The sequence below is a fragment of the Poromitra crassiceps genome, assembly GCF_964638095.1.
Source record: "Poromitra crassiceps genome assembly, chromosome: 14".
Classification (NCBI taxonomy): domain Eukaryota; kingdom Metazoa; phylum Chordata; class Actinopteri; order Beryciformes; family Melamphaidae; genus Poromitra; species Poromitra crassiceps.
Window position 1 is genome coordinate 23,206,440 of NC_139633.1, and position 25,686 is coordinate 23,232,125.

Sequence of the window (25,686 nt, forward strand, 5' to 3'; positions counted from 1 at the left end):
GTAACCCGCATGCGCAGAAGAACAACAATAACATCACACGCAGCACACTGCTGTTCTACGTAAACCCGGAAGAAGACAGCAGTAAACATGGTGGTAGCTGACGATGTTGTTTCATCTGTTGTTTACAGTTTAATTTACAAGTTATTGTGCAGTTGAAGCCAGCGAATACAGGAGCAGATGATAGCGAGGAAGAGGAGAAAGAGAGCCAAAATTTTAATAATGGCTTTCTGTGGAGCAATAGCTGCTACTTCTTGCTAATACTTATAAGGTCTAAAACCTCACTGTCCCTCCACTGATTAGCTCCCTCGCAGCTGTCCTCCATGTTTGTAATCACAATCTGCCCGCTTGGTCCTCCCTCCTCCCACCAGTGCAGAATAGTGACGAATGTCGCTCTGGAATGACGTAAAAGTCACATTGAAGCATTAAGTCAGATATGGGCCAGATGTCTGTTCACACCGGAGTCACATTCCAAAACATCAGATTTGAATCTGATGTTTTTCCACATTTGAAAGTAGCCCAGGTCATCTTTAAAAAAGTAACTTTCAATGTGACTTGTACTGTTCACACAGTCATGAAAAAGACTGACCTGAGTCACTTAGGGGGGAAAAGATTAGATTCAAGCACTAAGGATGGCTGTGTGGACGTAGCCTTATAGAGCTGCTGGTCACAGCTAAAAATCCATGTAGACAAATCTATACATTACAATTAGATAGATTACAATTTTGATACTATTTCATGAGCTCCCATGAGAGCGGGTTGCACCAAAACACAGACGCCAAGAGACACAACGTCTAGTTTGTAGCAACGCTCCATGTGACGCATTCACTATTGTTGAAGGGGGTGGTTGGAGAAAATAAGAACCATTTTGTGAGGAAGGCAGACTCGGCTTGTGAGGGAAATTGCACAAGAATTGAGAAAATAAGCATGTGACGCACAACGAATCAGATGATTCAGGGTCAGGCCAGACACACAAAAGCACAATGAAGATGACGGTCCACACGTCACTCTGGCTCTGCAAATTGCTCGTCTCGTACAGTGCAGTACCTCCTTCCTCCTTCCTTTTCTTGAAGGAACCAGAGATCCAGTCTAATCGTCAACTGTAATCATTTTCACATCATTATTTCTTAGGGTTTTCTCTGTCAAGCTGTCATGTGCAAGTTTTTGCTTGGGTTACTGCATCAATAAATATCTTTTTACAGCGGTATCTCTCAGATCTATCCCTGGAAGACTAATAATGCACAAGATGATATTTCTATATTCTAAATGTTTTGGGATGGATTGATCCAGGCGGTGTTTGAGTGTTTGTGTCTGGAAGAGATCTCCTCCAGCGGGTTAGTGACAAGACAGAGGTGTGCTTTTATCTGTGGGCATCGATATCCTCACCAGCAGTCTCTCGGAATGGAGCTTTCTGCTAATAACATCTGACATTTGCTCAATGCGTCCAAGATAGACTGCCCTGCTTGGAGAGTCAGCGGCCAGAATGCGGGGGCTGTGGGTGGGAGGATGTTGCGCGCTGCCTGTATTTATGCATATGTGCGTTCGTATTTGTGTATATGCGTGTGTTTGTGCATAATATATATAGGTGTGTGTGTGTGTGTGTGTATGTGGTTTCTGTGCCAGAGCAGGCAGGCAGGGTTTCAGGGTAACCATGGGGAGTTGAGGGGTCACACAGCTCCGCGGTGAGAGGGTTCTGCTTCTCATTACATCGACCCCATATGTCCACATATCTGCTCCGCCTCCCAGACTCCACTCTGTTTCCTGGAATTGTTATGTCAGTCAGTGATCCAATCCCTCTCTGTCTCTCCCCCCCAAAAAAACCCAGATATGTGCGTGCGTGTGCGTGTGTGTGTGTGTGTGTGTGTGTGTGTGTGTGTGTGTGTGTGTGTGTGTGTGTGTGTGTGTGTGTGAGTGATATGTGGGCTGGCGCATGAGAAACGGCCATAGCTGCATTGACTGTTGAGCGTTTAGAATGTGGAAGAGATTTGAATATTGCCACAAGGCTCTCTGGAGAGACGGAGCGGCCCCCTGCTCTTCACACAGTAAATGTGCGCCACTTTGCATTCGCTTTGCTCTCGATCTTATCCCGGCCACAGCGATAGAGCCAATTTAATTCGCTTGGACAAAAACAGTGTGCGAGCAGCAGATTTCATTAGCTGTAGCTTTCTTTATCATTAAATTGTTCATTATAGCTGCAACTTGGGCTCTAGGCTTTTCCTAGAAAGCTAAACCAAGGAAATTCATCAATGGTCATTTTGACCAAGAAACTGGGAAAAAAGTAGTTTGTCTCTTTCTGTCTCTTTCTCTCTCTCTCTCTCTGCGTGTGTGCGTGGTGGATAAATGACTTCATATTACACCTGATACAGTTCAGCTTAGACTGTCAACTGAAATGTATACATTTATATATCGGCTCAATTTAATATTTATTCATTTATAACTTGGGCACATATTATTCTAGCTTAAAGGAACACTCCGCCCATTTTCAACCAGCTTTGTATCATTAGAACATCAGTAGTATATCAGAAAACTGTAAACGGTTTTTAAGTCTGTCATTTAATTTGACAGTTATTGAGTGTTAAGGTCCACACTAACTCAAATGAATAACTCATTAACTCAAATCAACTCTCAATAACTGTCAAACTAGATGAATGACTTCAAAACCGTTTACAGTTTGAGAGTTGATTTGAGTTAATGAGTTATTAATTTGAGTTAGTGTGGACCAGTGATGTCACTGGTCCACACTTTAACACTCAATAACTGTCAAATTAAATGACAGACTTCAAAACCGTTTACAGTTTTCTGATATACTACTGATGTTCTAATGATACAAAGCTGGTTGAAAATGGGCGGAGTGTTCCTTTAAGTTTGAGATTGCCCTCAATTGCGAATGAACGAGGCAGAAACCAGGCAGTCTCTCCTCCACATCTGTGTTGCATTGCTTTCTGCCAGCAAACATCCTATATGTTTTAGAACACATCTGTTGGCTGCACACTCACCTCTTCACTGACAGAGGAGAGCACTTTACCTGACACTGCCAGACGGGGGCGCTATGGTTAGAAGGCACTTGTCCTGGCTTTGAAGTGCTCTGTTTTGGTAATTCTGGGCCACAGCTTTCACGAGGAGAGGGAAATTCACATCTGATGCAAGTCACTTTCCTCCTCAAAACATCAAAACCCTTGTTACATCCTCACAACTGTAGTCCTATAATAAGTTCCTGTAGTAGGGATAGAATATCACAGGGCTTCCACATGAGATGAAATACCACAGTAGGCTATCACAGCACAGATCGTTATGAATATTACAGTGATTTCTGGTTAGGGAGAGCCTGAAGCTAATGTCCATTCCTTTGTCCCGCTAAATTCGGCAGAAGGCCTGTGGTGGGTGGATAGTTGGGTCACATGGTCACTTTTTCCTTTTTCCCACACACACAAACCCTCCTCCAGTCCATGCACTCTCTCTCTCTCTCTCTCTCTCTCTCTCTCTCTCTCTCCTCTCTCTCTCTCTCTCTCTCTCTCTCTCTCTCTCTCTCTATCTCTCTCTCTCTCTCTCTCTCTCTCTCTCTCTCTCTCTCACACACACACACACACACCCCCCACACACACACATGCAGCGTGTAGAAGCGCCAAGTTGCGCGCTGCTGCAGGATTTCACAATGTATCCGAATTGGGAATAATAACACATTACGGCTGGTTTGTACATTTGTTTCTTATTTCTGGAGCCTATACCCAGCAGATTCGACATCGTCTGGAGGCAGTTAATTCACGAACTGAGTGGTTTCTTTCAGGTAAAATTTCACATACAGTAGGCTAGGTTTTCCCTACTGTATTAGCCTACTATTGTCCGTGTTGTGTTTGTTTTTGGAGCGATGCTAATACTAGCGCAAACTGTATTTCAAGTCTCAAAAAGTCCCCCGCGTCAATCTGCATAGTGTAACTTCACGACTTTAACATTGTAATTTGATGCAGTGTACGTTAGCCTGCTATATATACTGAGTTCCAGGAGGACGAATGAAAGTGAAAACATACACAACTTATTCATGCCTTGTCGGCTGGCTCCTGGCTTTGCATTTAGCGTTAGTTTTCTGTTCGTAGAGGTTAGAAGTATTTACAGAAGAGATCAACTCATGTAACCCTCCTACTCTCTCAGCCACCCCCCTCCCCCAAAGGTAAGAGGTGCTATTAACAGCTATTCAAATCAGTTGATTTGCATGAGGCCAACTGTTGTTGTCTGTTGACTTTCTTTATGGCTTTTGGCTGGACAGTAGAAGTAGCTACATTGTTGCTGCTTTCATCCCCAACTCTCTCAGCTGGAGCCTTGTGTGTGTGTGTGTGTGTGTGTGTGTGTGTGTGTGTGTGTGTGTGTGTGTGTGTGAGACTGTGTGTGTGTGTGTGGGGAAGGGGGGGGGGGGGGGTCGGTAAGATACCACTGTGTTATTACAGTGTAGCAAAATCACTTACATTATTGTTAACCCTCATTTCAGAATTTGACTACCGGTATTCAATATTGAGTAGGCCTACCGTAGTCTGAGGCTAATACTGTATGTGCACACACTGCAGCAGATATGGCTGAAATATCCTTTCGCAGGTCACAGAAAAACCTCGATAATACGAAACTATCTCTCCACTCATTGTCTCCATCCATCCCTGTAATGACATGAGTCACCACTGTGCGCCCATATCTGTTGTTTTGGCACTCTGACACGCGTTGCCTTGACAGCGTGGTTATTAGTGAACTAAAAGCTCTAACCTCTCCACCCCTCCATCTTTGCAGGTTTCCAGAGGGAAGCGTGAGCATCTTGAAGAGAATCCCTCATGAGTCTGGTGGAGGTCAGGCGGGCGGCGGGGTCCATGACCCTGTCGCTGTCCAGCAGCGACTCCAAGGAGCCGCGCTGCTCTGAGCGCGTGGACCGCGACGACATGTCCCCGGACCTCAGGCAGGACTTCACCATGATGGGGCAGAAGAAGAGGGTGACCCAGATCCTCCAGAGTCCCGTATGTATCTCGCAGGGTGCGCCCCCGGCCGTTAGCTTTCAGTGTCTCTTGAGTAATGGACGCTCCTTTTAGGGCCGGAGTGATATTATAACCTTTGTAGTTCACTCAATTCCTCCCTTGTTTATGTGAAGGCCATTTCATCCACTCAGCAGTGTTTCTACCAGGCATAGGTTTAGCAGCCGGTTGACTTGTTAGAATAGGCGTATTGGCCTTGTCCAAGCTCATCAACAAATAGCGGTTGTTCAGCGATAATCATCAGTGATGGAATGTACTGCTGTCAGAGTGAGATAAACAGCCCAAATCCCCCTGCTGTCTGTTAATATATTGACACATCAGATTGAATCTCATATGCATCTTTTGGTGTCTTACAAATATTTACCAACGTTATTACCGCTGAAGCATACTAAACAAATATATTCAGAGGTCAAATGGAAATGGATATTCTCTACAATTTCCTATGCTGGTTTGCAGTGTTTTGCTTCTTTAAAATTTTTTCATATACACATATGGGTGAAGCCTGCTAGTTCTCATTATATAAATGATCAGAGTTCTGTCATTAACCTTGATCCGTGTCTCAAACTATGCCCAGTTAGGTCCTTGAATTTGAGGGGATTGGGCCTGAATCAGAATATAATGTCAAATTATACAATATACAATATAACGTAAAGCAGAAGGATAAGGAATTGAGCAGTGCAGTGAACACATGGAGTGCACTGAAATAAGATGAGCCCACACTCCGCTGCGATTGCATAACCGGCCTCCAACAAGTGGAACTTATCTGGTCGCCATGGGAACCGTGGTAAGATGAGGCAGAATGCTGGCGCGTAGCCGCGGCACACAGAGAATAGTGCTGTTTCACTGGAAGGGATACACAAGATTCACAAGCCACTCTGACGCATACAAGTGGCTTTAGATAGTCGAGCTTAATACATCTCTCTCCCCCCCTCTGGTCAGCTCTTTTCACACACAGACAAAGAGGTTTTTGATGGTCTTTGGTGATTTGTGTAAACTCGTAATAAGCCCGCGGTGCTCCCTGACAGATCCCCGAGAAGGTGTTGGAACTAGGTCAAGGTTAGGGTTGGCTACACATGAGCTACCAGGGTAATGTGTTCTTCTTCCCCCTGTCCGGTCCTGTCCTGTCCGGTCCTGTCCTGTCCTGTCCTGTCCGGTCCTGTCCTGTCTTCGCCTCTCCCCCTCTGTCCTCACCGAGTTGTCGCTCAGCGGATGAATGCAAGACAAAGAGTGAAGTCAATCAGGCTATTATGGAGGGACTGTTTAGGAAAAGCCTGTCTGTGCTGTGTGTCCCCAGGATGTTTAGAGATGGAGGATTGTGGGATGTTTCTCTTGGACTGTTTTATTTAACATACTTATGAGCCGCATAATCTGCCTTTTCTTTACAGGTGTTTAAAGACGAGCTGGAAGGGCTGATCCAGGATCAGGTGACGAAGGGCAACAACCCCACAGGTCTGCTGGCTCTGAGGCAGATAGCTGACCTGATCATGGCCAGCACTGTGGGAGGGGCCGGCCCCCTGACTTCCCCCATCAGTGAGTAGCCCTGTGTGTGTGGGGGGGGGGGATGCGTGTGTGTGTGAATGTTTTCTTTGTGTCTGATTGTCATTCCGCATGTCCTCTCTCTGTCGGTTTGCATTACGCAGCCTGAGTGAATATCTTGATTGTGAAAAAGCTGAACTTCTCAGACTCTCGTGACATTGAGAAACACCGAAACAGCGGAAAGGCAGAAAGCTTGTTGACAGCATTCTCCATCTTGAATGTTTCTATTAAGCGGCCCACATGACCGGCCCCAATAATGAATGACAGCTGTCTGCTGCGTCAATTATGTTACCCTCCGTGTTTCAGCGGAGGTCACAGCGCCCTGGGGTTCAAAATATCCCTTTTCCAAAAGTTTAACTGTCGAAACTGTTACTGTGTGGAAAATCAAAACATGGCGGCCGTAGTAAATGACTTGAAGTCATTGAGGCAGACCTGCTCTTTTATAAAGCTAAAGTGGCCATAAAACATAGCGGGGCCTGTTCCGTTGAACGCCCTTATATGGTATTACGGTCCAAAAATACCCCGAAGCTTCTTCTTAGAACTTCTGAGAAAAGCTGTTTTTGCGATTCAGCTGTGCACACTCAAGCTCCCAGCGATGTTCTAATTTTATACGTTGGCCTTTTTACATAACAAACACTTTAGGGCAGAAACACAGAGAGAAACACCATGTAAACATACTGTAAACGAGTCAGCAACAAAAAAGGAAAAAAAAAATCATAATGTAATGTTGTTAATGCGTAGCAAGCCGCTTGTTGAGATGGTTGTGTTCTTGCTTGGTGTGTTTTGTGCCAGGCTTAGGGATGGTGAGTCCAGTCAACGACTTGTACGGCATGGACTCTCCGTTCTGTGTCAAAGGAGAGAAACAGAGTCGCTGTAAGCTGGCCAGCCTCTACAGGCTGGTCGACCTCTTCAACTGGGCTCCTCTGACAAGCTCCTACATCACCGTGAGTGGAGTGCAACTTCATCACAATCACAAGCACTTTTATAGCCACACAGTATGCACGATTACATACGAGGAATTAGTCTTAGGCCGTGTGTCCATCTAGCGTCTTTTTCCGACCGTTAAACGCTGGAAGTACGCTGGGGAGCGCTGATCTCAGCGCACACTATACAAGGAAGCAGTCTGAAACTAACGTTAGTTTAGTGCGGTAGTAGCTTGATAGCTGACAGCTAACATTAGCAAACAAGACACATACAGTGATTTAGGTCAACACTCACCAGAAATATTAAGTGTCTAGCCAATCTGCTCCCACAATTGAGCCTTTCAGTCTCTGTTGCGATAGTTTCTCCATGATTAGTTGCCAGAAAAGGAGCACCCGACACCAGCGTCTTTCTGAAAAGTTAAAATATTTTCAGCTGGAAGCGCTGGGAGTCGGGCGCACAAAAACGCCGGAACACTGTGAAAATAGACGCAGGGCGCAGCGCACTTTCTCTAGACGTCCGTGTGCGCCCGCATACGCTCTCTCCTCATTGGAAACAACTGAAAATAGACGCCGGAGCTGATGAAAAGACGCTAGGTCGACACAGGCCCTTAGTGTCATTATGCAGCGTAGCGGTCATGTCAATAATTCAGAGATAAAGAAATATGAAAACAACCAAAAGACAATGACAACATTGCAAGTGCAGTCCAATATATACAATATACACGAGTGGAGGAGGCATAAAATATGAATTTTAATTTGTGTATCTTAATGTGAACATTAACTTTAAGTTCTCTAGCTCTTGTAAGACTGAAAGACAGAATGATATTATGTTATTATTTATGGTCTACTAACAGTTGAATTTTAGGAACATGAATTGCTCGCATAGCCAGAATTTGAAGAGCTAAAATTCTAATATCAAAATGTGTAACTGGGAGTTGCCCCAAAAACAATGGATGGAAAGTCAATTGAGTCTAACCACACAATGTTTTTGGAGCTTTTCATAGTAAATCGAGCTTTATTCTGCAGTGCAGAGTTTCCCCTACCATTGAGTAGGTGGGGTTGGTCATCCCGACTGAAGGAGCTGCTAACCCACCTAAAAGAATGTCATGAGTAAGGGTTTCAGCGGAGAGTTTTTAGTGTCCCACAGTTGATGCTGTTTCAGAAGTTATTCCACCCCGACCAGAATACAATGCTGGTGGGGAAAACTGCTGCAGTCGTGTTATCAGTGTTGAGCCAGGAATATCCCTATCCCCAATTTCCCTGCAAGAACTCCACGGAAGTCATACTTTTTTATGGAGCAGTTGCAGATTTCACATCTTATTAGCACAGATGAGTATCACAGATTTCTCACAAGTCCGAGTCTTACGGATCGTACCGGTTTTGAGTTTTCACTTGCTTTATGGTTCTATACAGTGAGGTAGAGTGTTTGTGAATTGTTATGCTATATATGATTTAGTATGATTATTTCAGATAATTCTTCCTGCTGGAACAAATGTATTACTGTTGTGGTGGGGGGGACTTGTTGACAAGGGAACAAAATCTTTGATGTTCTATTGTCAGTTCTTTAGTTTACTATCAATTTTACAGTAATTTCCCATCATTGGCATTGACTTAATATGCTCTTCACATAATTATAACTTGTTGTATAAATGTTGTTTGCGTGGAGTTTCCTTCATTCCTTTTCCATCCCTGCTTTTGCCGCAGGTGCGTGTCAGCACAGAGCAGGACCACGTTCTCATCAGTCCACAAGGCCTGTCTTTTGCTGAAGTTACAGGAGCAAATTTGGTAAGCACGATGGCTGTATGTGTGTGTGTGTGTGTGTGTGTGTGAAGCAAAATACACATTGTCATGAACCCTTGCTGTATAGATAGATGAGTGTTTCCCATAAGCAAATGCTCATCAATGTAGATGGATATAAGTTACAGAGAGAGTATACGTAAAGATAAAGTAAAGATAGTCATTTAGATCGTAATCTAAAGTCATTTAGATTTGATGGTTTGTTCATTAATAGAAGAGAATAATGGATAGCTAGCTTTATAGATGGTGAATTGAAGACTCTAAAGCGGCCATAGGGTGTTTGTGTGTAGCATATACTGTACGTGTAGGAATTTAGCCAGGGGCAAGGGCAAAAATGCCCCCAATAAATCTCAGAATGCCCCTAAAAACCATGATCCAGGGGGGAAAATTGCCCCGTGATTTGTATAATTTTATTTTCATTCAATTCATTTAATTTCCATCTCTAACACACGCTCAACACCTGCAAGCTGGTTGCCAGAAGAAGATGACGAAGAACACACTCACACAAACAGTGCGCTGTTGTCCACACTACGCTTTAGCAACTTTATGCAGTAATAATTACTTTTTTTAAGTGCCTCCAAAATTTTGTAAATGCCCCCATTTTTTAGACCCCCCAAAATATATATTTTTAAATTCCTACACAAACATATTATAGATAGTGTATGTATAATAATAATAATAATAATAACCGTGTACCAGCTGACTGCCATCACAGCACATTGTTTTCCTGCCCTCCTCAGGTGAAAGTGAACATGATTGGTGACGTGGTGGACCAGGGCTCCACGGACCTGGGAATCGACCGGTTTGGTTTCAGTCCTCATGCCGCTATTTACGCCATGCGCCCTGATGTGAGGTGCATCATACATATACACACTCCAGCCACAGCTGCTGTAAGTACTGTATATACACATACACACTGTAAGTACTGTATACACATATACACACTCCTGCCACAGCTGCTGTAAGTACTGTATATACACATACACACTGTAAGTACTGTATACACACTCCTGCCACAGCTGCTGTAAGTACTGTATATACACATACACACTGTAAGTACTGTATACACACTCCTGCCACAGCTGCTGTAAGTACTGTATATACACATACACACTGTAAGTACTGTATACACATATACACACTCCTGCCACAGCTGCTGTAAGTACTGTATATACACATACACACTGTAAGTACTGTATACACACTCCTGCCACAGCTGCTGTAAGTACTGTATATACACATACATACTGTAAGTACTGTATACACAGCCCTGCCACAGCTGCTGTAAGTACTGTATATACACATACACACTGTAAGTACTGTATACACATATACACACTCCTGCCACAGCTGCTGTAAGTACTGGAAACACACATATACACACTCTACCCCAGCTGCTGTAAGTACTGTATACACACATATACACACTCTACCTCAGCTGCTGTAAGTACTGTATACACACATATACCGGTACACTCTACCTCAGCTGCTGTAAGTACTGTATACACACATATACACACTCTACCTCAGCTGCTGTAAGTACTGTACGCTCCAAGCTAGCATTAAACGAGCGCGCTGTCAGCTTCATCTTAATCAGGGTGTAAAAGCGGCGGCTAAATGCTTATTTGGCGCCAGAGGGAAACATCGGGATTCAAACCAGCCCGCTGCATGCTGAGTTATTTTGGATGCAGACTCCCTGTAATGTGATGTTGCCGTTTCCTTTGAAGCTCGGCTGTAAAACGCACAGCACATGATGAACACCACTATGTCAAGTTTTATTTGTACCTTACAGCAAAAAAGGTGCCTTAGTTCAGTTAGTTGTGGACGCATCATGATCACAGATCAGGGTTCCCACGGCTCCTTGAAATCCTTGTCAGTTTGTGAATTTGAGGGGGTCGGGGGAACCAAGGCCTTCAAAGTTTTTGAAAATGGACATAAATAGACATCAGTCTGGGTCATTGAAAGTGCTTCAATTTATAGATTTTTTGCAAGAATAGAAATTGAAGTTCTTTTGATATATATATATATATTAGGGGTGTCAAAAATAATCGATTATAAGATGCATCGCGATGCGGACGTGCACGATTCTGCATCAATTCACAAATGTAAAAAAAAAACGATTATTAAAAAAACTTTAATTTTTAATTTTTATAATGAATAAAATATAATGGAAGTACATGCAGTTGTTTATTTGGATCATAATACAATGCAATTCCAAATGCACTTTTATTTTAAAAGTAGCCACAAAGTGAGAAAAAAGAAAATGAGAAAAAATAAATCATGTATTGGGGAAAAAAGTGATGCATCGAGATGCATCGATAATTGTAATCGAATCGAATCGTAGCCCTCTGAATCGCAATCGAATCGTGAGGCCAGTGAAGATATATATATATATATATATATATATATATATATATATATATATATATATATATATATGAAAAATATAAATTGCAAGGAATGGTGGTGAGGGTGGGTGCAGCTCAGGTCTAAGGCCTGGTTCCAGGTAGGGCCCAACACAATGGCCTGTCGGCCAGGACAGAAGACAGCAGAGGCTTGGATTCCAACACCAGTACTTTTATTTAGACACCATATGTTGTTGCTGGTTTGCTGGTGATAAAGAAAGAAGAACATAAATCCATAGTGATTCAACATAAGTAACAATTAACACATTCACTGCCAGCCGTTTTTCAATACTGTAGTTAGCTTCTGCCAAGGTTTTTTATTGAGGATTCTGGCTCATCTTTCAAGAGCCGAGGATTTGTTTCTGTTAGGATTTTGTGAACACACAATATCTCAAAAGAACTAATAGAATGTGTGCTTTCTCTGTCTAAAAGAGTTAGTTTGTAGAGTTAGTAGTTATGTAAGCATTAGCAGTTGAATACAGCATGGTTTCAGCGTCTGAAAATTTATTCTGAGATAAACGGCTTTTTGTGAAATTCGATAGAACAGTCACTTTAACCATTCATTTTTGGCATCAGTAAGACGTCAGACATCTAAACAATAGTTTTGAACAGTCATTTCCTCCATAACAGCAGGAAACACCCCTCTCCTTCAAACTCCTCCCTCCGTGTGTGTTCTTCTTGGCTGCAGCGGGCGTGTCACAAGCTCGTTTCTGTTGCTGCTGTAACCTCGCGTCACCAGGCTCACTGCTTTGCTGCTACTGTGCCTGTCTGCTGGCGGCCGCTGGGCAAGTCTGGATGCTGCTCGCTCGTTTCTTGGAGTTTCGGTTGAGAGCTTTGATGAAGCTTTTGCGATTCTGGTCATATTTATGCTGCGTGTTTCAAAGTGTGTTCCACCCGTAATCTATTATGCAAATTTGGAATCCCGCACCGCCAGCAATCAGCGCGAAAACGAAAGCGTTTTCGCCAATCCATTTTCATGAGAATGGCTTCCTCACACTGCTTTTTGCTTGCCTTCCTCTAGTCAGGAGAGCACTGTCGCCACTTAGTGGGTCGGTGGAATGGGTTGTACACGTTCGGTGGCTTCAATATTTATATAAGAGATGTAAAAGGGTTAGATGCACATCCCACGGTCAAAAAAAAAAAAACATTTTTTGACGTAAAAACACGTCATTGGCAGTCAACCGTTGGATTTTGTTTGACGTAAAAACACGTCATTGGCAGTGAACGTGTTAAATCCAAACAATTACTAATTATATAATATCCAAATACAGAAATAACTATTAAAGGAACTTAAGCAGTGCAACCAATGATCATAAATTACCAAAGCAAAGTCAAATAAAAGGAAAACTTACTAATCATTTACACAGCAAAAAGGTGAAGGTGTGGAATCCAGTGGAGGCCAGCCAGCTTGTGCTCCGATGGTTTCCAGCAAAGGGATTTGCCACAGGTGAAGTGACTGGCCTTATTAGCTCTCGGGCTCCGCCCATCCAGAGAGCAGTGAAGGGAAGCAGTGAGGAGGCAGTTGGAGGAATGTGAAATGAGGGGATTTTCCACAGCCGCCCCTCAAATTGGGGAACTATATTTGAGTTGTAGGAAAATCCTTAGATGGGATGAAGAGGGTCCGGATCGTCATCTTTGATCTGTGTAAGAGGAACCAACCGACTGACGGGTCGCACATAGGTTTTTCCTCTCATCAGTATCTCGGCCACTCTGACTCTGCCGTCGGAGCTGGGGAGAAGTTTCTGAACTCTTCCTATGGGCCATGATGCCCGGGGCAGATTAGAGTCCACAACCATAACCATGGGGTTCAGGGCGAGATTAGGATTCTCCGCTGTCCATTTTTGTCGTGATTGAAGTGCCGGTAGATAATGTTTCACAAAGCTCGCCCAGAATTGATCCGCGAGCACTTGACTGTGACGCCATCTCCTTGTGCCCAGAAGGTCAGGACGGGCATATACAACCTGTGGAAGGGCTGCCTCCAGCCGCCCCATGAGGACAAATTTTGGGTTCACAGGCTCCAGGTCAGGCAGGATGGCTGAAGGGCACCACGGGTCAGGAGGGCGTCCAGGGGGAAGGTCAGAAGGGTGGTGCAACCCTGGACGATGGCCCAGACGCTGATGACACAGGTAGCAGCACCCTTCCGGAGGCCGACCTGGATGCTGGTGGTGGAATGGTGCCACGGTAGGTCGTCGCCGAGGGATGGGTGCCAAGGGAGCAGATGGAGGTGCGGGGGCCACCCGAGCAGGAGGTCTAGGGGGCACTGGGGCTAGAGCCGGGGGGGGCACCGGTGCAGGGGGCACCTGGACTGGTGCCAGGGGGGCCACCAGGGCTGGCGGTGCAGGGGGCACCGGAACTGGAGCCAGGGGGGCCACCGGGACTGGCGGTGCGGGGGGCACCGGAACTGGCAGTGTGGGGGGCACTGGGACTGGAGCCAGGGGGACCACCGGGACTGGCGGTGCGGGGGGCACCGGAACTGGCAGTGCATGGAGCACCGGGACTGGTGGTGCAGGAAGCACCGGGACTGACAGTGCGGGGGGCACTGGGACTGGTGGTGCAGGGGGCACCGGAACTGGCAGTGCGGGGGGCACTGGGACTGGAGCCAGGGGGGCCACCGGGACTGGCGGTGCAGGGGGCACCGGAACTGGCAGTGCAGGGGGCACTGGGACTGGTGGTGCAGGAAGCACCAGGACTGACAGTGCGGGGGGCACTGGGACTGGTGGTGCAGGGGGCACCGGAACTGGCAGTGCGGGGGGCACTGGGACTGGAGCCAGGGGGGCCACCGGGACTGGCGATGCGGGGGGCACCGGGACTGGTGGTGCAGGAAGCACCGGGACTGACAGTGCGGGGGGCACTGGGACTGGAGCCAGGGGAGCCACCGGGACTGGCGGTGCGGGGGACACCGGGACTGGTGGTGCGGGGGACACTGGGACTGGAGCCAGGGGGACCACCGGGACTGGCAGTGCAGGAGGCACAGGCGCAGGTGGTCCCTGGGACACCATATGTTGTTGCTGGTTTGCTGGTGATAAAGAAAGAAGAACATATTATAAATCCATAGTGATTCAACATAAGTAACAATTAAATCCAAACAATTACTAATTATATAATATCCAAATACAGAAATAACTATTAAAGGAACTTAAGCAGTGCAACCAATGATCATAAATTACCAAAGCAAAGTCAAATAAAAGGAAAACTTACTAATCATTTACACAGCAAAAAGGTGAAGGTGTGGAATCCAGTGGAGGCCAGCCAGCTTGTGCTCCGATGGTTTCCAGCAAAGGGATTTGCCACAGGTGAAGTGACTGGCCTTATTAGCTCTCGGGCTCCGCCCATCCAGAGAGCAGTGAAGGGAAGCAGTGAGGAGGCAGTTGGAGGAATGTGAAATGAGGGGATTTTCCACAATATATATATATATATATATATATATATATATATATATATATATATATATATATATATATATATATATATATATATATATATATATGTAACTTAATGTGTAACACACAGGTAAAAGCACAGTTGAGAAGCATTCACACATTCAAGCCTCTCTCTTTACTTGTTGTCTGTGAGCTTCTGTAAAGCCTGCTAGTTCAACTTCTCATGATAAAAATGCTCAGTGTTGTAACTGTAACTGTAGGCTATAAGTGTCTGTGTCTCAAACGATGCTGTGTTGGGTCCTTGAATTTGAGGGAATTGGGCCTGGAAAGTCCCTGAATTTGATGTTGAAAAAGGTGCAGGATCCCTGATAGATGCTGTTATCCCATCTTAACAGGTGTCCTCTATGAAATGTGGCATCCTGCCCATTTCCCAGGAGGCTTTGCTGCTGGGCGACGTCAGCTACTTTGGTTACCATGGCTGCCTGGATGATAAAGAGGAGAAGGTGGAGTTCCAGAAAGCCCTGGGCCCTACTGCCAAGGTAATGCCAGACCAAGGGACTCATTAAAGACTAGACTCTTCTCCATGCACGCGGGGGGAAAACGCTGCTTGTATGTTTAGTCATTTGAGAGTAGTCTCAACAACCTGTGATTACTCTTAATATTACTGTGTTTTGTACCTGTTGATCAACACATGTATTAGTCATGTTATGCTAATAATGCATAGTAACTCAAATTGAACATGCTTGATTTGCTAATCCTATATTTCCAATTTAAACGTGTGAAACATGTGAAATTGAGATGTTTCAAATAACTCAATTCAGTCATTGCAGGGTATTTGTAAAAGTGGTATGCAGGTATCATGTCGTCACGGTGACAGTGTTGTAGTCAAGTGACAAATCTCGAGTCCGAGTCAAGTCTCGAGTCCCCAGTGTTCGAGTCTGAGTCACCAAAGAGTCAGAGTCACCAAAGAAGAGTCTGAGTCCAAGTCTGAGTCACCAAAGAGTCAGAGTCACCAAAGAGTCAGACTCAACAAAGAAGAGTCTGAGTCCAAGTCTGAGTCACCAAAGAGTCAGAGTCACCAAAGAGTCAGACTCAACAAAGAAGAGTCTGAGTCCAAGTCTGAGTCATCAAAGAGTCAGAGTCACCAAAGAGTCAGACTCAACAAAGAAGAGTCTGAGTCCAAGTCTGAGTCACCAAAGAGTCTGAGTCACCAAAGAGTCAGAGTCACCAAAGAAGAGTCTGAGTCACCAAAGAAGAGTCTGAGTCACCAAAGAAGAGTCTGAGTCACCAAAGAGTCTGAGTCACCAAAGAAGAGTCTGAGTCACCAAAGAAGAGTCTGAGTCACCAAAGAAGAGTCTGAGTCACCAAAGAGTCAGACTCAACAAAGAGTCAGAGTCAGCAAAGAAGAGTCTGAGTCCAAGTCTGAGTCACCAAAGAGTCAGAGTCACCAAAGAGTCAGAGTCAGCAAAGAAGAGTCTGAGTCCAAGTCTGAGTCACCAAAGAGTCTGAGTCACCAAAGAGTCAGTCACCAAAGAAGAGTCTGAGTCACCAAAGAAGAGTCTGAGTCACCAAAGAAGAGTCTGAGTCACCAAAGAAGAGTCTGAGTCACCAAAGAAGAGTCTGAGTCACCAAAGAGTCTGAGTCACCAAAGAGTCTGAGTCACCAAAGAAGAGTCTGAGTCGAGTCCCCATTACCCCTGAGTCCGAGTCCAAAGTTACTGAACACGTGTGAATCCACATGTAGGTGGAACACACGTGCCTGCCCTTTGTACGAAATTTAATAATGTCACATGTCAGATATAGTTATCAACATCTTATGCCAAAGCATCTATTACAAAAAAAAAAAAAAAAAACATTATCAATTAACAAGTCCGAGTCCTCCTCTCCAACTTCCGAGTCCAACTGCATGAATGGTCGACTCCAAATCCGAGTCATCAGTGCTCAAGTTAAGTCGAGTCACAAGTCCTGGACTCGAGTACTACAACACTGCATGGTGACATCTGTCTGTTCACCTTTCTGTCTGTGTTCAGACACATTCTTTTGAACACAACACATCAAGAATAGTTCATCAACTTCCTGCATAATTTGCACATTAGTGAGGGGAAAATGATTCTCTTTAAGCGACTATAACTCCTTAATGCTTTATGAGACATACTTCATATTAATACCTCCCATGTGTTATGTGAAGACGAGTATGTTGACAGAAACATTCTGTAATGAATGTGTTGATGAGCTTAATTAATGACCTCATTAGCATAACTGCCATGCTGATGATAGCAGGACTTGTTATGTGTTTGTAGGTGATCGTCCTGAGGAACCATGGCGTGGTTGCTCTGGGGGAAACGGTTGAAGAGGCTTTTCACTACATTTACCATTCACAGCAGGCTTGTGAAATCCAGGTAGATAAGACTTCATTTTTCATTCTTGACACTGTTTCTGTCTGCTAGTGAAATATAATAACCACTTTCAGGTTGAACGGTTTCCTAAACTTGACAATGTGGCCTTGATACACTTTTTACCCATTTATAAACTAACTACATACTGTATGTATGTATAAATCATAGTGATATACTGGTTTATTTTGGTAGAATATTGTTTGAATGGATGAATGAAACTTGTATCACCCCTCAGGGAATTTGCTCTGCACAAAGAGAGCCCAAAAAATAAACATAACAGGGACACATATAATACTGCACAAACATAAGCAGAATATACACCATAAAAATGCATCACATTGCAGGATCAATAAGGGCATCAGGTGCAAGTTCAAAAGTGCTAAAAACAGACCAAGTAATTCAAACTTGTTAAGCAGCTGAATGCTGCGTGGGAGGAAGGATGTGATGCCTCATTTGGTTCTCATCCTGGCCATACAATACCTTCGCCCTGAAGGTAAAAGTGCATACTCAGACCATAGAGGGTGCAGTGGATCAGCTATGATCTTTTGTGCTAATTGTACTGGTCTGACATGTTTGTAATACTGCACATTGGTTCCCCAGTTATCTTACCACCCAATTAGGCAACCCTGTCTAGTTTATTCTTGTTTTGTGCTCACCCCCCCTCCCCACACACACACGCACACACACACACACACACACAAACCGAATACAGAAGGTCAGTACACTCTGGATGCAGGTCTTGTAGAACAGTATCTGCAAAGTTGTTGGAAATCACTCAGACTTGGTTTTGGCTGTTTTTCCATTTAATTTTATATTTTGAATTGCATGGTCTTCTTGCTTTACCTACTTTGGAAGCAAAGCTGACAAGATCAGACTTGTGCAAGCATGTGTTTGAAAAAAGCTCAATCAAATGATGTGGTTGAGGTCGTTGTTCCCAGCCGGCAACAGGTGGAACTAGGGCTGGGCATTTTGAATAAATGTCCATAATAGAAATTCGGGAAAATTAACAATCAGCTGTGTGCGTTTGTTTGTGTCCCCGGCGCATGCCGGTGTGAACTACCCATATTAAAAACAGTGTTGTTTGGCACGAAGGACCCCGCCCAGCCAGAAAACTAGAGACTAATACAAAGCTACACCTCACGTTAGTCAGCTGTGCAATGGAGAGGGGAGAGGAGGAAAGAATTCCACCCAAATCTATTCCGCAATTTTTTTTTGTAATCGATCAAAACTTCACGTGATCGAATTGACTCCTTAACGATCAATTATCGATTATTGATGCCCATCCCGAGGTGGAACACTGCAGGATTTGGAGAGTGTGGCTTTGTGATGGGAGGCAGCTTGGCTGCTTTTTCATCATCCTATGTGTCTGGATTTGTTTTTCCATTATTTTTGACACATATTTACAACTCAGTTCACACATAATTACAATTCCCCTGCACTGAAAGACTTATGGAAGATATTTGGAAAATATTTATTCATTCCAGACTGGGTATTCTCTTTTGCACGTCCTATTTAAATTTCAGAATTTGCATCTGCATTTGCATCAAAGAAACTTGCTAATGGAATTTTGAAATTGACTGATTGAGCACAGACGTGATAATATGGCTAGTAAAATCTGTAACTTTAGGTGAGCGCCCTGAGGTGTTCTGGTGGAGTCGACAACCTTGTGCTGCTGGACAGACAGAAGTTCAAGCCCCTGACCCAGGGAGTGGCCGCGGCCGGGGTGCTGATGGACAACGAGGTCAAATGGAGAGTGGGCGAGGCGGAGTTCGAGTCCCTGATGCGGATGCTCGACAACCTGGTGAGTGAACCCTGACCTGTGCCCCTTACCCATGATGCTTTGAGTTTCCTCTCTCGGGGGGACTTCCTGGGGAAGTGTCTGATTAGAGAGCACGCAATCAAACTGGACGTGTTCTTTAACCTTAGAATTAGCTGAATGACTGGATGATCACATTTTTTGCACGAATCTTAGTACAAATGCAAAACAGGTTACGATTTTCAGACATTACTTTTTTTAATGAAAGACCATGTTAGTATCATTCTGTTGATAATTTATATTAAGTGACACACTCCTAGAAACCCCTCCTAGAAACTCCTAGAAACCCCCCCCCCCCCCCACACACACACACACACACACAACTGTCGATGCCAGATATCGTCAGTAATATCGATACCAATATTGCTTTTAAAGCTGATATCAGCTGATGTCAATGGTCTGCCGATATATAGGTGCCATACCACTTTCTCAACACAGTAGCAGACTCTCTATCAGACCATGTTAAGGACTTTGGCCTTCACCAAAGACAGTGCTGCTTTCATCTTGGCCTGTGGCTGAGATGCTGTGTATGCTGGTGCTGTCAACCCTTGAAGATTTCTATGCTGTTTGAAATGTGCTCCTCTAACTCCACTGCTAAAGACCAGTGCCTGACAACAACTTCTGTGGGCACAAAAGATGTGGGGGAGCATGTCTGATCTCATGTGTGTGCTACACTGCTACTCGCTGACAACCGGAGTAGGTTGCAGCTGTGTTGTCTTCCTCGCACGGCTCTCTGTGATCAGAGCCCGCCCAGCCTCTCTGCCAGAGCTGCCAGATGGCCAGGCGTGCTGCGGGGAGTTAAGAGCACAATCACTTAGTGTGGGACCGGACTCGGCACATTCTAGTTGTGTCTCTCTAGTTGGCCTTTGATGCCTTCTTAACAGCAGCACACTCTTTCGATCCCCGCTGCCAACTGAGAACCGAGTCTCGTCTTTTCGCTTTGAAACTGGGCACGTCTGCAAAGTGCTGTTTCGATATACTGTGAAAAGCCTTCAGGAGCGTTGTGTAAGTGCATCCTGGGTGGCTTGTGCATCCTTTACATTCAACCTTGTCTATAGCTGTGATAGTAGTGAGTTCCTTCACGTACAGATTGTGTGACAGAATAGTACGTAATGTTGCCGAAAAGTGCACGTGTTTTCAGCTCTACAGTCTACAGGGTTCCCACGGGTCATCCGGTCTGCTTTGAACACTGCATAGCTAAAACCAAGGAATTCAAAGCATGTACTGTATTATCCTCACTCTTTTATCTATTAGCATACATTATCAGCATTGATTGGATGACATCAGTATAGATTTCCTTAATGTTAATGCACCAATTTCTTTTTAATAAAAAATAAAGATTGTTCACAAGTCCCAAAACTCAAGTCCAAGTCAAGTCTCAAGTCTTTGAGGACGAGTCTCAAGTCAAGTCTCAAGTCACTGTGTGGGTGACTTAAGTGCGACTCAAGTCCAAGTCCCAAGTCCAAGTCCCCATCTCTGATGTGAATGCAGTAATCAGCCTACAACAGAGAGGAACCTGCTGAATGTTTTGCCCATTGGTTTTGCCACTCAGTCCCGATGGAGGGGGCGTGTTCCGGTGGTAAAGTCACGTCCGTGCATACCCTCTATAGATTTTTTTTTTTTTTTGCAAGATTGACGTTATTTTGATGTTGTTTTTTACTTGACGTTAGTAATAAATAGGCTTAACACAGCACAATTGAGAGGTGTTGTTCACACATTCAAGCCTCTCTCTTTTCAAATGAATGGATGAATGAACCATTTAATTGCAGGTCATTTTCAGTTGTCTGTGAGCTTCTGTAAAGCCTGCTAGTTCTCATTCTAAAATGTATCCGTGTTCTAACTGTAATTAACCTTGATCCGTGTCTCAAACTATGCCAAGTTAGCTCCTTGAATTTGAGGGAATCGGGCCTGAGAAGTCCTTGAATAAGAAGCTGTGTGGGACGCCTGCCTCTGGCAAAGGATGCTCGTGTTAAAAAGTCTATGGAAGAACAAGGTGTCCTCTCTCTCTGTGACCCTGCCAGGGATACAGGACGGGCTTCTCTCACAGGAACCCCATTGTGCGGGAGAAGCCTCGGTCCAAGAACGACGTGGAGATCCCCGCCACGGTGTGGGCCGTGCCCCCGGAGGAGGACGGCGGCGAGCTGGGCCTGCCCAGCCCCTTCAGGTTCCTGGCCCAGAAGCAGCAGAGGGAACGCACCCGCTGGCTGACCTCGCCCAACAGCTACCTGAAGGTGAACGTGCCCGAGCGCTCGCCCAGCGGGGAGTGCAGCCCCAGGACCAAAACCACGGTGCGTGGAAGACAATAGCCTCTCTGTGAATTTCACTTCCTAAATCCTTACCACCAGTGTTGTTTTGGCCTCACAAGGTATTTGTAACCCTGTAACTGGAGAGAAGAAGCTGCCGTTCTTCTATATAAGCCTGCCCTCTTGTGGCAAGTTTAATAAAATGCACCCTTTAAAATCTACAGTTTCTCATTTTTTCCCCTCATGATTCTGGCCTCCTTTTTTCAGTGGATGAAGTCTTCAGAGCCGGGCATCAGCAGCGGCACCCCGATAAGGATCGAGGACGCGAACCAGTTTGTTCCGCTCAACACTGATCCAACAGAGGCTTTGGACAAGAGGAACCGGGTCAGTCTGAAAACATCATCGTCACTCTTTTCACACTACATTTGCACACCAAGTGTTACAGTCCAGCACACCAAAGACCCACAAACACCTCTCACTGTTGTTTGGCTCATTTTCATCAGCTATGGAAACTGCTCTGGGCAGTGGTGGCCCAATGGTTAGAGAAGAGAGCTTGTAACTGCAAGGTTGTCGGTTCAATCCCCAGGATTCTGGGTGGGGAAAGTGAAAAAGCAGCGTTTTCCCCTCCCTCATTACTACCACCTAGGTGCCCTTGAGCAAGGCCCTTAACCCATTTGTTCAATTACTTAGATAAGAGACCTGCACAGAGGTGTCCAGATGACTTCAGGACCCAAGTCTCAGTTACTCGCAGGCATCGTTGTGGACACCATACCAGGACCAGTGAGTACATCCACACACACACACACACACACAATAAAGTGGCACATCACTGACGCTTCAACCATCCCACGTCGTAAAGAATAATATAGCCTGTTGTTTTAGTTTTTAATTGAACGTATTGCTAGTCTTGAGATACGGATAGAAAGACAAGTCTCTGTGGCTCTGTGATCACAAAATATGGTACATCAACCTCAGGTGACCCTAATATGGTTGTATGCTCCTCTTCTCTCAGGCTTTCATCGTTGAGGATGAGGAGCAGACTCGCTCTCTTCCTCCCAACCCTTTCAGCGGGCTGACGGAGAAGCTGCTGGAGGAATACAAGAGCACAGTAGAGCGAAAGCAGCAAGGACAAGAAGGTAGTCATGTTTGTATTGAACAGCCTATTGGTATCTATATATAGTGGTATCTATATATAGCTACAACTAATACCACTGTGAGGTAACAGCACTCGCCTACCACCGCGGAGGTCGCTGCACTAGTGCCTCCTCTGGTCAGTCAGGGCGCCTGTTCGAGGATGGGGGGGGTTACTGGGGGGAATAGCGTGATCCACCCCCCACGCACTATGTCTTGTCAGTGAAAGTCCTGACTGCACATGTATGGGAGGAAGCATGTGCTAGTCTACGGCTCTCTCCGGATCAGCGGAGGGGGTGGAGCAATGACAGCAGGGGGGAATTGGCGAAGGAGAAAAAGGGAGAAAAACCAGAAGGAAATTTTTTTTAACTTCTAAAAATAAATACATGTGTTCATCTGGTAAAGCTCACACCACATGAACACACCAGCTTTGATGAATGACCTCTGAATAATTGCCCTCTGAATCATTTTGCAGATGAGGATGATGCCACTGATGCAGATGAGATGACCACATTCGACGGTTCGACCATCTCCCTCTCCTTCTCCCCCTTAATGACTCCAGTTAAGCAAGGTAATTGGATGCTCAATAGGTATTTAAGTTATTTAGTTGTTAACTGTTTGCTCCAAGCAAACAACAACTGTTGTCGGCTAGTATGTGTTTTTTACATTGTCTAATATAATTTAATTGAAATAAAAGGCCATTGTATTGTCTGCCACAGTATGGACACTCTCATTGTAACATTATCACCACAGCCTTGTACCCTGTATGCACACAGTTATTTTCCCACATCCCTCCTCACTGATTTGGTTTCATCTGTTGCCAGAGACAATGCCCAATGGGACAGACCACTTGGCAGAGATGGAGGAGGATCTAAGCATCAAGGTCTCCAAGCTGAGCGTGAGCACCACAGAGACGGTTGAAATCTCCATAATGAGCACGGAGAAGACGGGCAAGCAGCAGACCCCAGAGAGCCAAAGCAAGTCCCCCAAGAAAAAGAAAAAGTTCCGCACACCTTCGTTCCTGAAAAAGAGCAAGAAAAAGCAGAAGGAGATAGAAAACACAGAAGCCTAAAAGTGCAAAAACTGAAAGAAGGAAAAAAGATAAGTGAATCGCCGGCTTAGATGTGATTTGTTAATTGATTCTCAGCTTTTTGAAGGGAAGTAAAATAACACATATGACTGAATATAATTTGGTCAGGAAAAAAAGAGAGAAAATCTCCCAGGACAGTGTGGTTTTCCCCTCAGTTGGGGGAACATTCTGGTTTCACAGGAAATGTATTCAAGGCCATACCCTGCTTCCTTTGTTAAACACATCTTTCATTCACAGCTATTATTTCATGTGAGAGTTTTTCCAAAACGTGCCAGCAGATGGTAATATGAATGTTTTTCCTCAGAGAGGTTTTAGCCGGCTGCTTCTGCCAGCTCGGCAAAATTAAACAAGATGAAAGTGAACCTAAGGCTGCAAACGGGTGGTTCTTATTACCCATATTTTCATTGGGTTTAAGAAAACTGATGGCACAAAACACTAACCACGCTTTGAACTTCATGGATACATCAAATTTAAGCTTATTAAGTATTTGTGATTTATTTTATTTTATATTTTATTTTTGCGCAAGTTCATTTTTGAATGTATTTTGAAAGGTGAGAAAATTGTTAAACAATTTATGAGTAACGATCATGCCAGTGAACAGTCACAGCAGCTGGAAATCTGAAGTTGAGCCTTTAAGCAGTATGATTTCTATCTGGACTTATCCATAGTTATACTATCTTGTAAAAAATATGTTGGTTTAGGATATACAATTTAGTGTTTGATAGTTCAATAAATGATTTGATATTCTTTACATACTTCTGACTGTTTTATAACATTCTATAATTGGTGATAATACAGAAAATAAGTCAAGTTAGGCATGTTATTGCAATAATGTCAGTGATGCTTTTTCCCATGGTTGCTGCTTAATTGTAATTGTGACAAGGAACTGACTGGCGGAGAGTGAAGGATAGTAACTGACTGACTGAGAGTGAGTTAAGGATAGGAACTGACTGACTGAGAGTGAGTTAAGGATAGTAACTGACTGTGACTGAGAGTGAGTTAAGGATCGTAAAGGCCTAAGACATATTTTTGCATATTGATGGTTATTATCAGTGAGAACTTAGCAATTAATTTTACAGAGTTGGAAGCTAATCGGCTAATGAGCACGGGCGTGAGTTGACCGTGACAAGTGCCAGGCCCGAATCCCGAAAGTTAAATGATGTCATGGATATTTTTGACTGTGTCCAAATAGTAAGTTGATGGCAATATTGCTGTGGAAAGCTTTTTCTTTGTAGCCACTGTTTGAGATTGATATAAAGTATTTTAGAGGACCATATATTAACATCCCAGTCAATAATGTGAATGACCTGCTTTGACACAAAGGGAGAAAGCTCTTTGCCTTTGTAAATAGAATGTTTTTGTGACGTTTTTTTTTGTAACGCTAAACCAAAATGAAGGTATTAAAGACGAGATATGGAAATGTGACAGTACAATCTAATATCAATATTCCAACATGCCCTTTGTCATAATGCCTTTCATTGTAAGCTCCTTATTTACATTCGTACCTGAATATACACAGTAGATCATGTTTACAGATTGTATTACTAAAGTAATTTGTGTGCCTATAGTGCTTGTATTTCCCCGGTTGTTTACATTGCTATTTGTATCGCCTGGGCATTTGCATAGGTTATGGTCCTTTGCATAACAGCCCCCTTGCCTCAATGATAGTCCCTTTAAAATTGCATTCCACCTGATGTAATAAAAACTGGGATGTGTTTACTTAATAGTTTTATTGCTCTCTTGCTCTTTGATTGAAAGCTATAAGTGTTCCTCGCTACATCTTACCTTGACAATATAGCTCAAAACATGGACTGGTTTTTGATTATTTTGAAGATTTATGCATTCATTTCACGATGCTATATTCCAAGTAGCATGTTTTATTCATCATATCTTTATTTCGCTTGCTATATTTCATTATGATGGGTATGAAAGGCCAGCTAACCATACTGCTTGGAGACTCTGAACGC

General features: G+C 44.3%; 1 protein-coding gene across 2 annotated transcripts in view; it reads left to right on the plus strand.

The window, feature by feature from the left end:
- add3b (adducin 3 (gamma) b) overlaps positions 1 to 25,403 on the plus strand; it is a 32,404-nt gene extending 7,001 nt beyond the window's left edge. Inside the window, exons 1-15 of one of the 2 annotated variants that reach the window (XM_083651031.1) lie at positions 3,646 to 3,781; positions 4,768 to 4,988; positions 6,389 to 6,533; positions 7,332 to 7,483; positions 9,167 to 9,247; positions 10,000 to 10,149; positions 15,440 to 15,583; positions 17,344 to 17,442; positions 19,067 to 19,240; positions 21,277 to 21,543; positions 21,766 to 21,882; positions 22,189 to 22,278; positions 22,511 to 22,634; positions 23,105 to 23,200; positions 23,454 to 25,403. In XM_083651031.1, the coding sequence (XP_083507157.1) occupies positions 4,809 to 4,988; positions 6,389 to 6,533; positions 7,332 to 7,483; positions 9,167 to 9,247; positions 10,000 to 10,149; positions 15,440 to 15,583; positions 17,344 to 17,442; positions 19,067 to 19,240; positions 21,277 to 21,543; positions 21,766 to 21,882; positions 22,189 to 22,278; positions 22,511 to 22,634; positions 23,105 to 23,200; positions 23,454 to 23,701 (2,067 nt within the window). In that variant the 5' untranslated portion in view covers positions 3,646 to 3,781; positions 4,768 to 4,808 and the 3' untranslated portion in view covers positions 23,702 to 25,403. Of the gene's footprint in view, positions 1 to 3,645; positions 3,782 to 4,767; positions 4,989 to 6,388; positions 6,534 to 7,331; positions 7,484 to 9,166; positions 9,248 to 9,999; positions 10,150 to 15,439; positions 15,584 to 17,343; positions 17,443 to 19,066; positions 19,241 to 21,276; positions 21,544 to 21,765; positions 21,883 to 22,188; positions 22,279 to 22,510; positions 22,635 to 23,104; positions 23,201 to 23,453 lie in introns of those variants that run through there. The other variant, XM_083651030.1, reaches the window with a different exon arrangement.
- Positions 25,404 to 25,686: the final 283 nt, after the last annotated feature.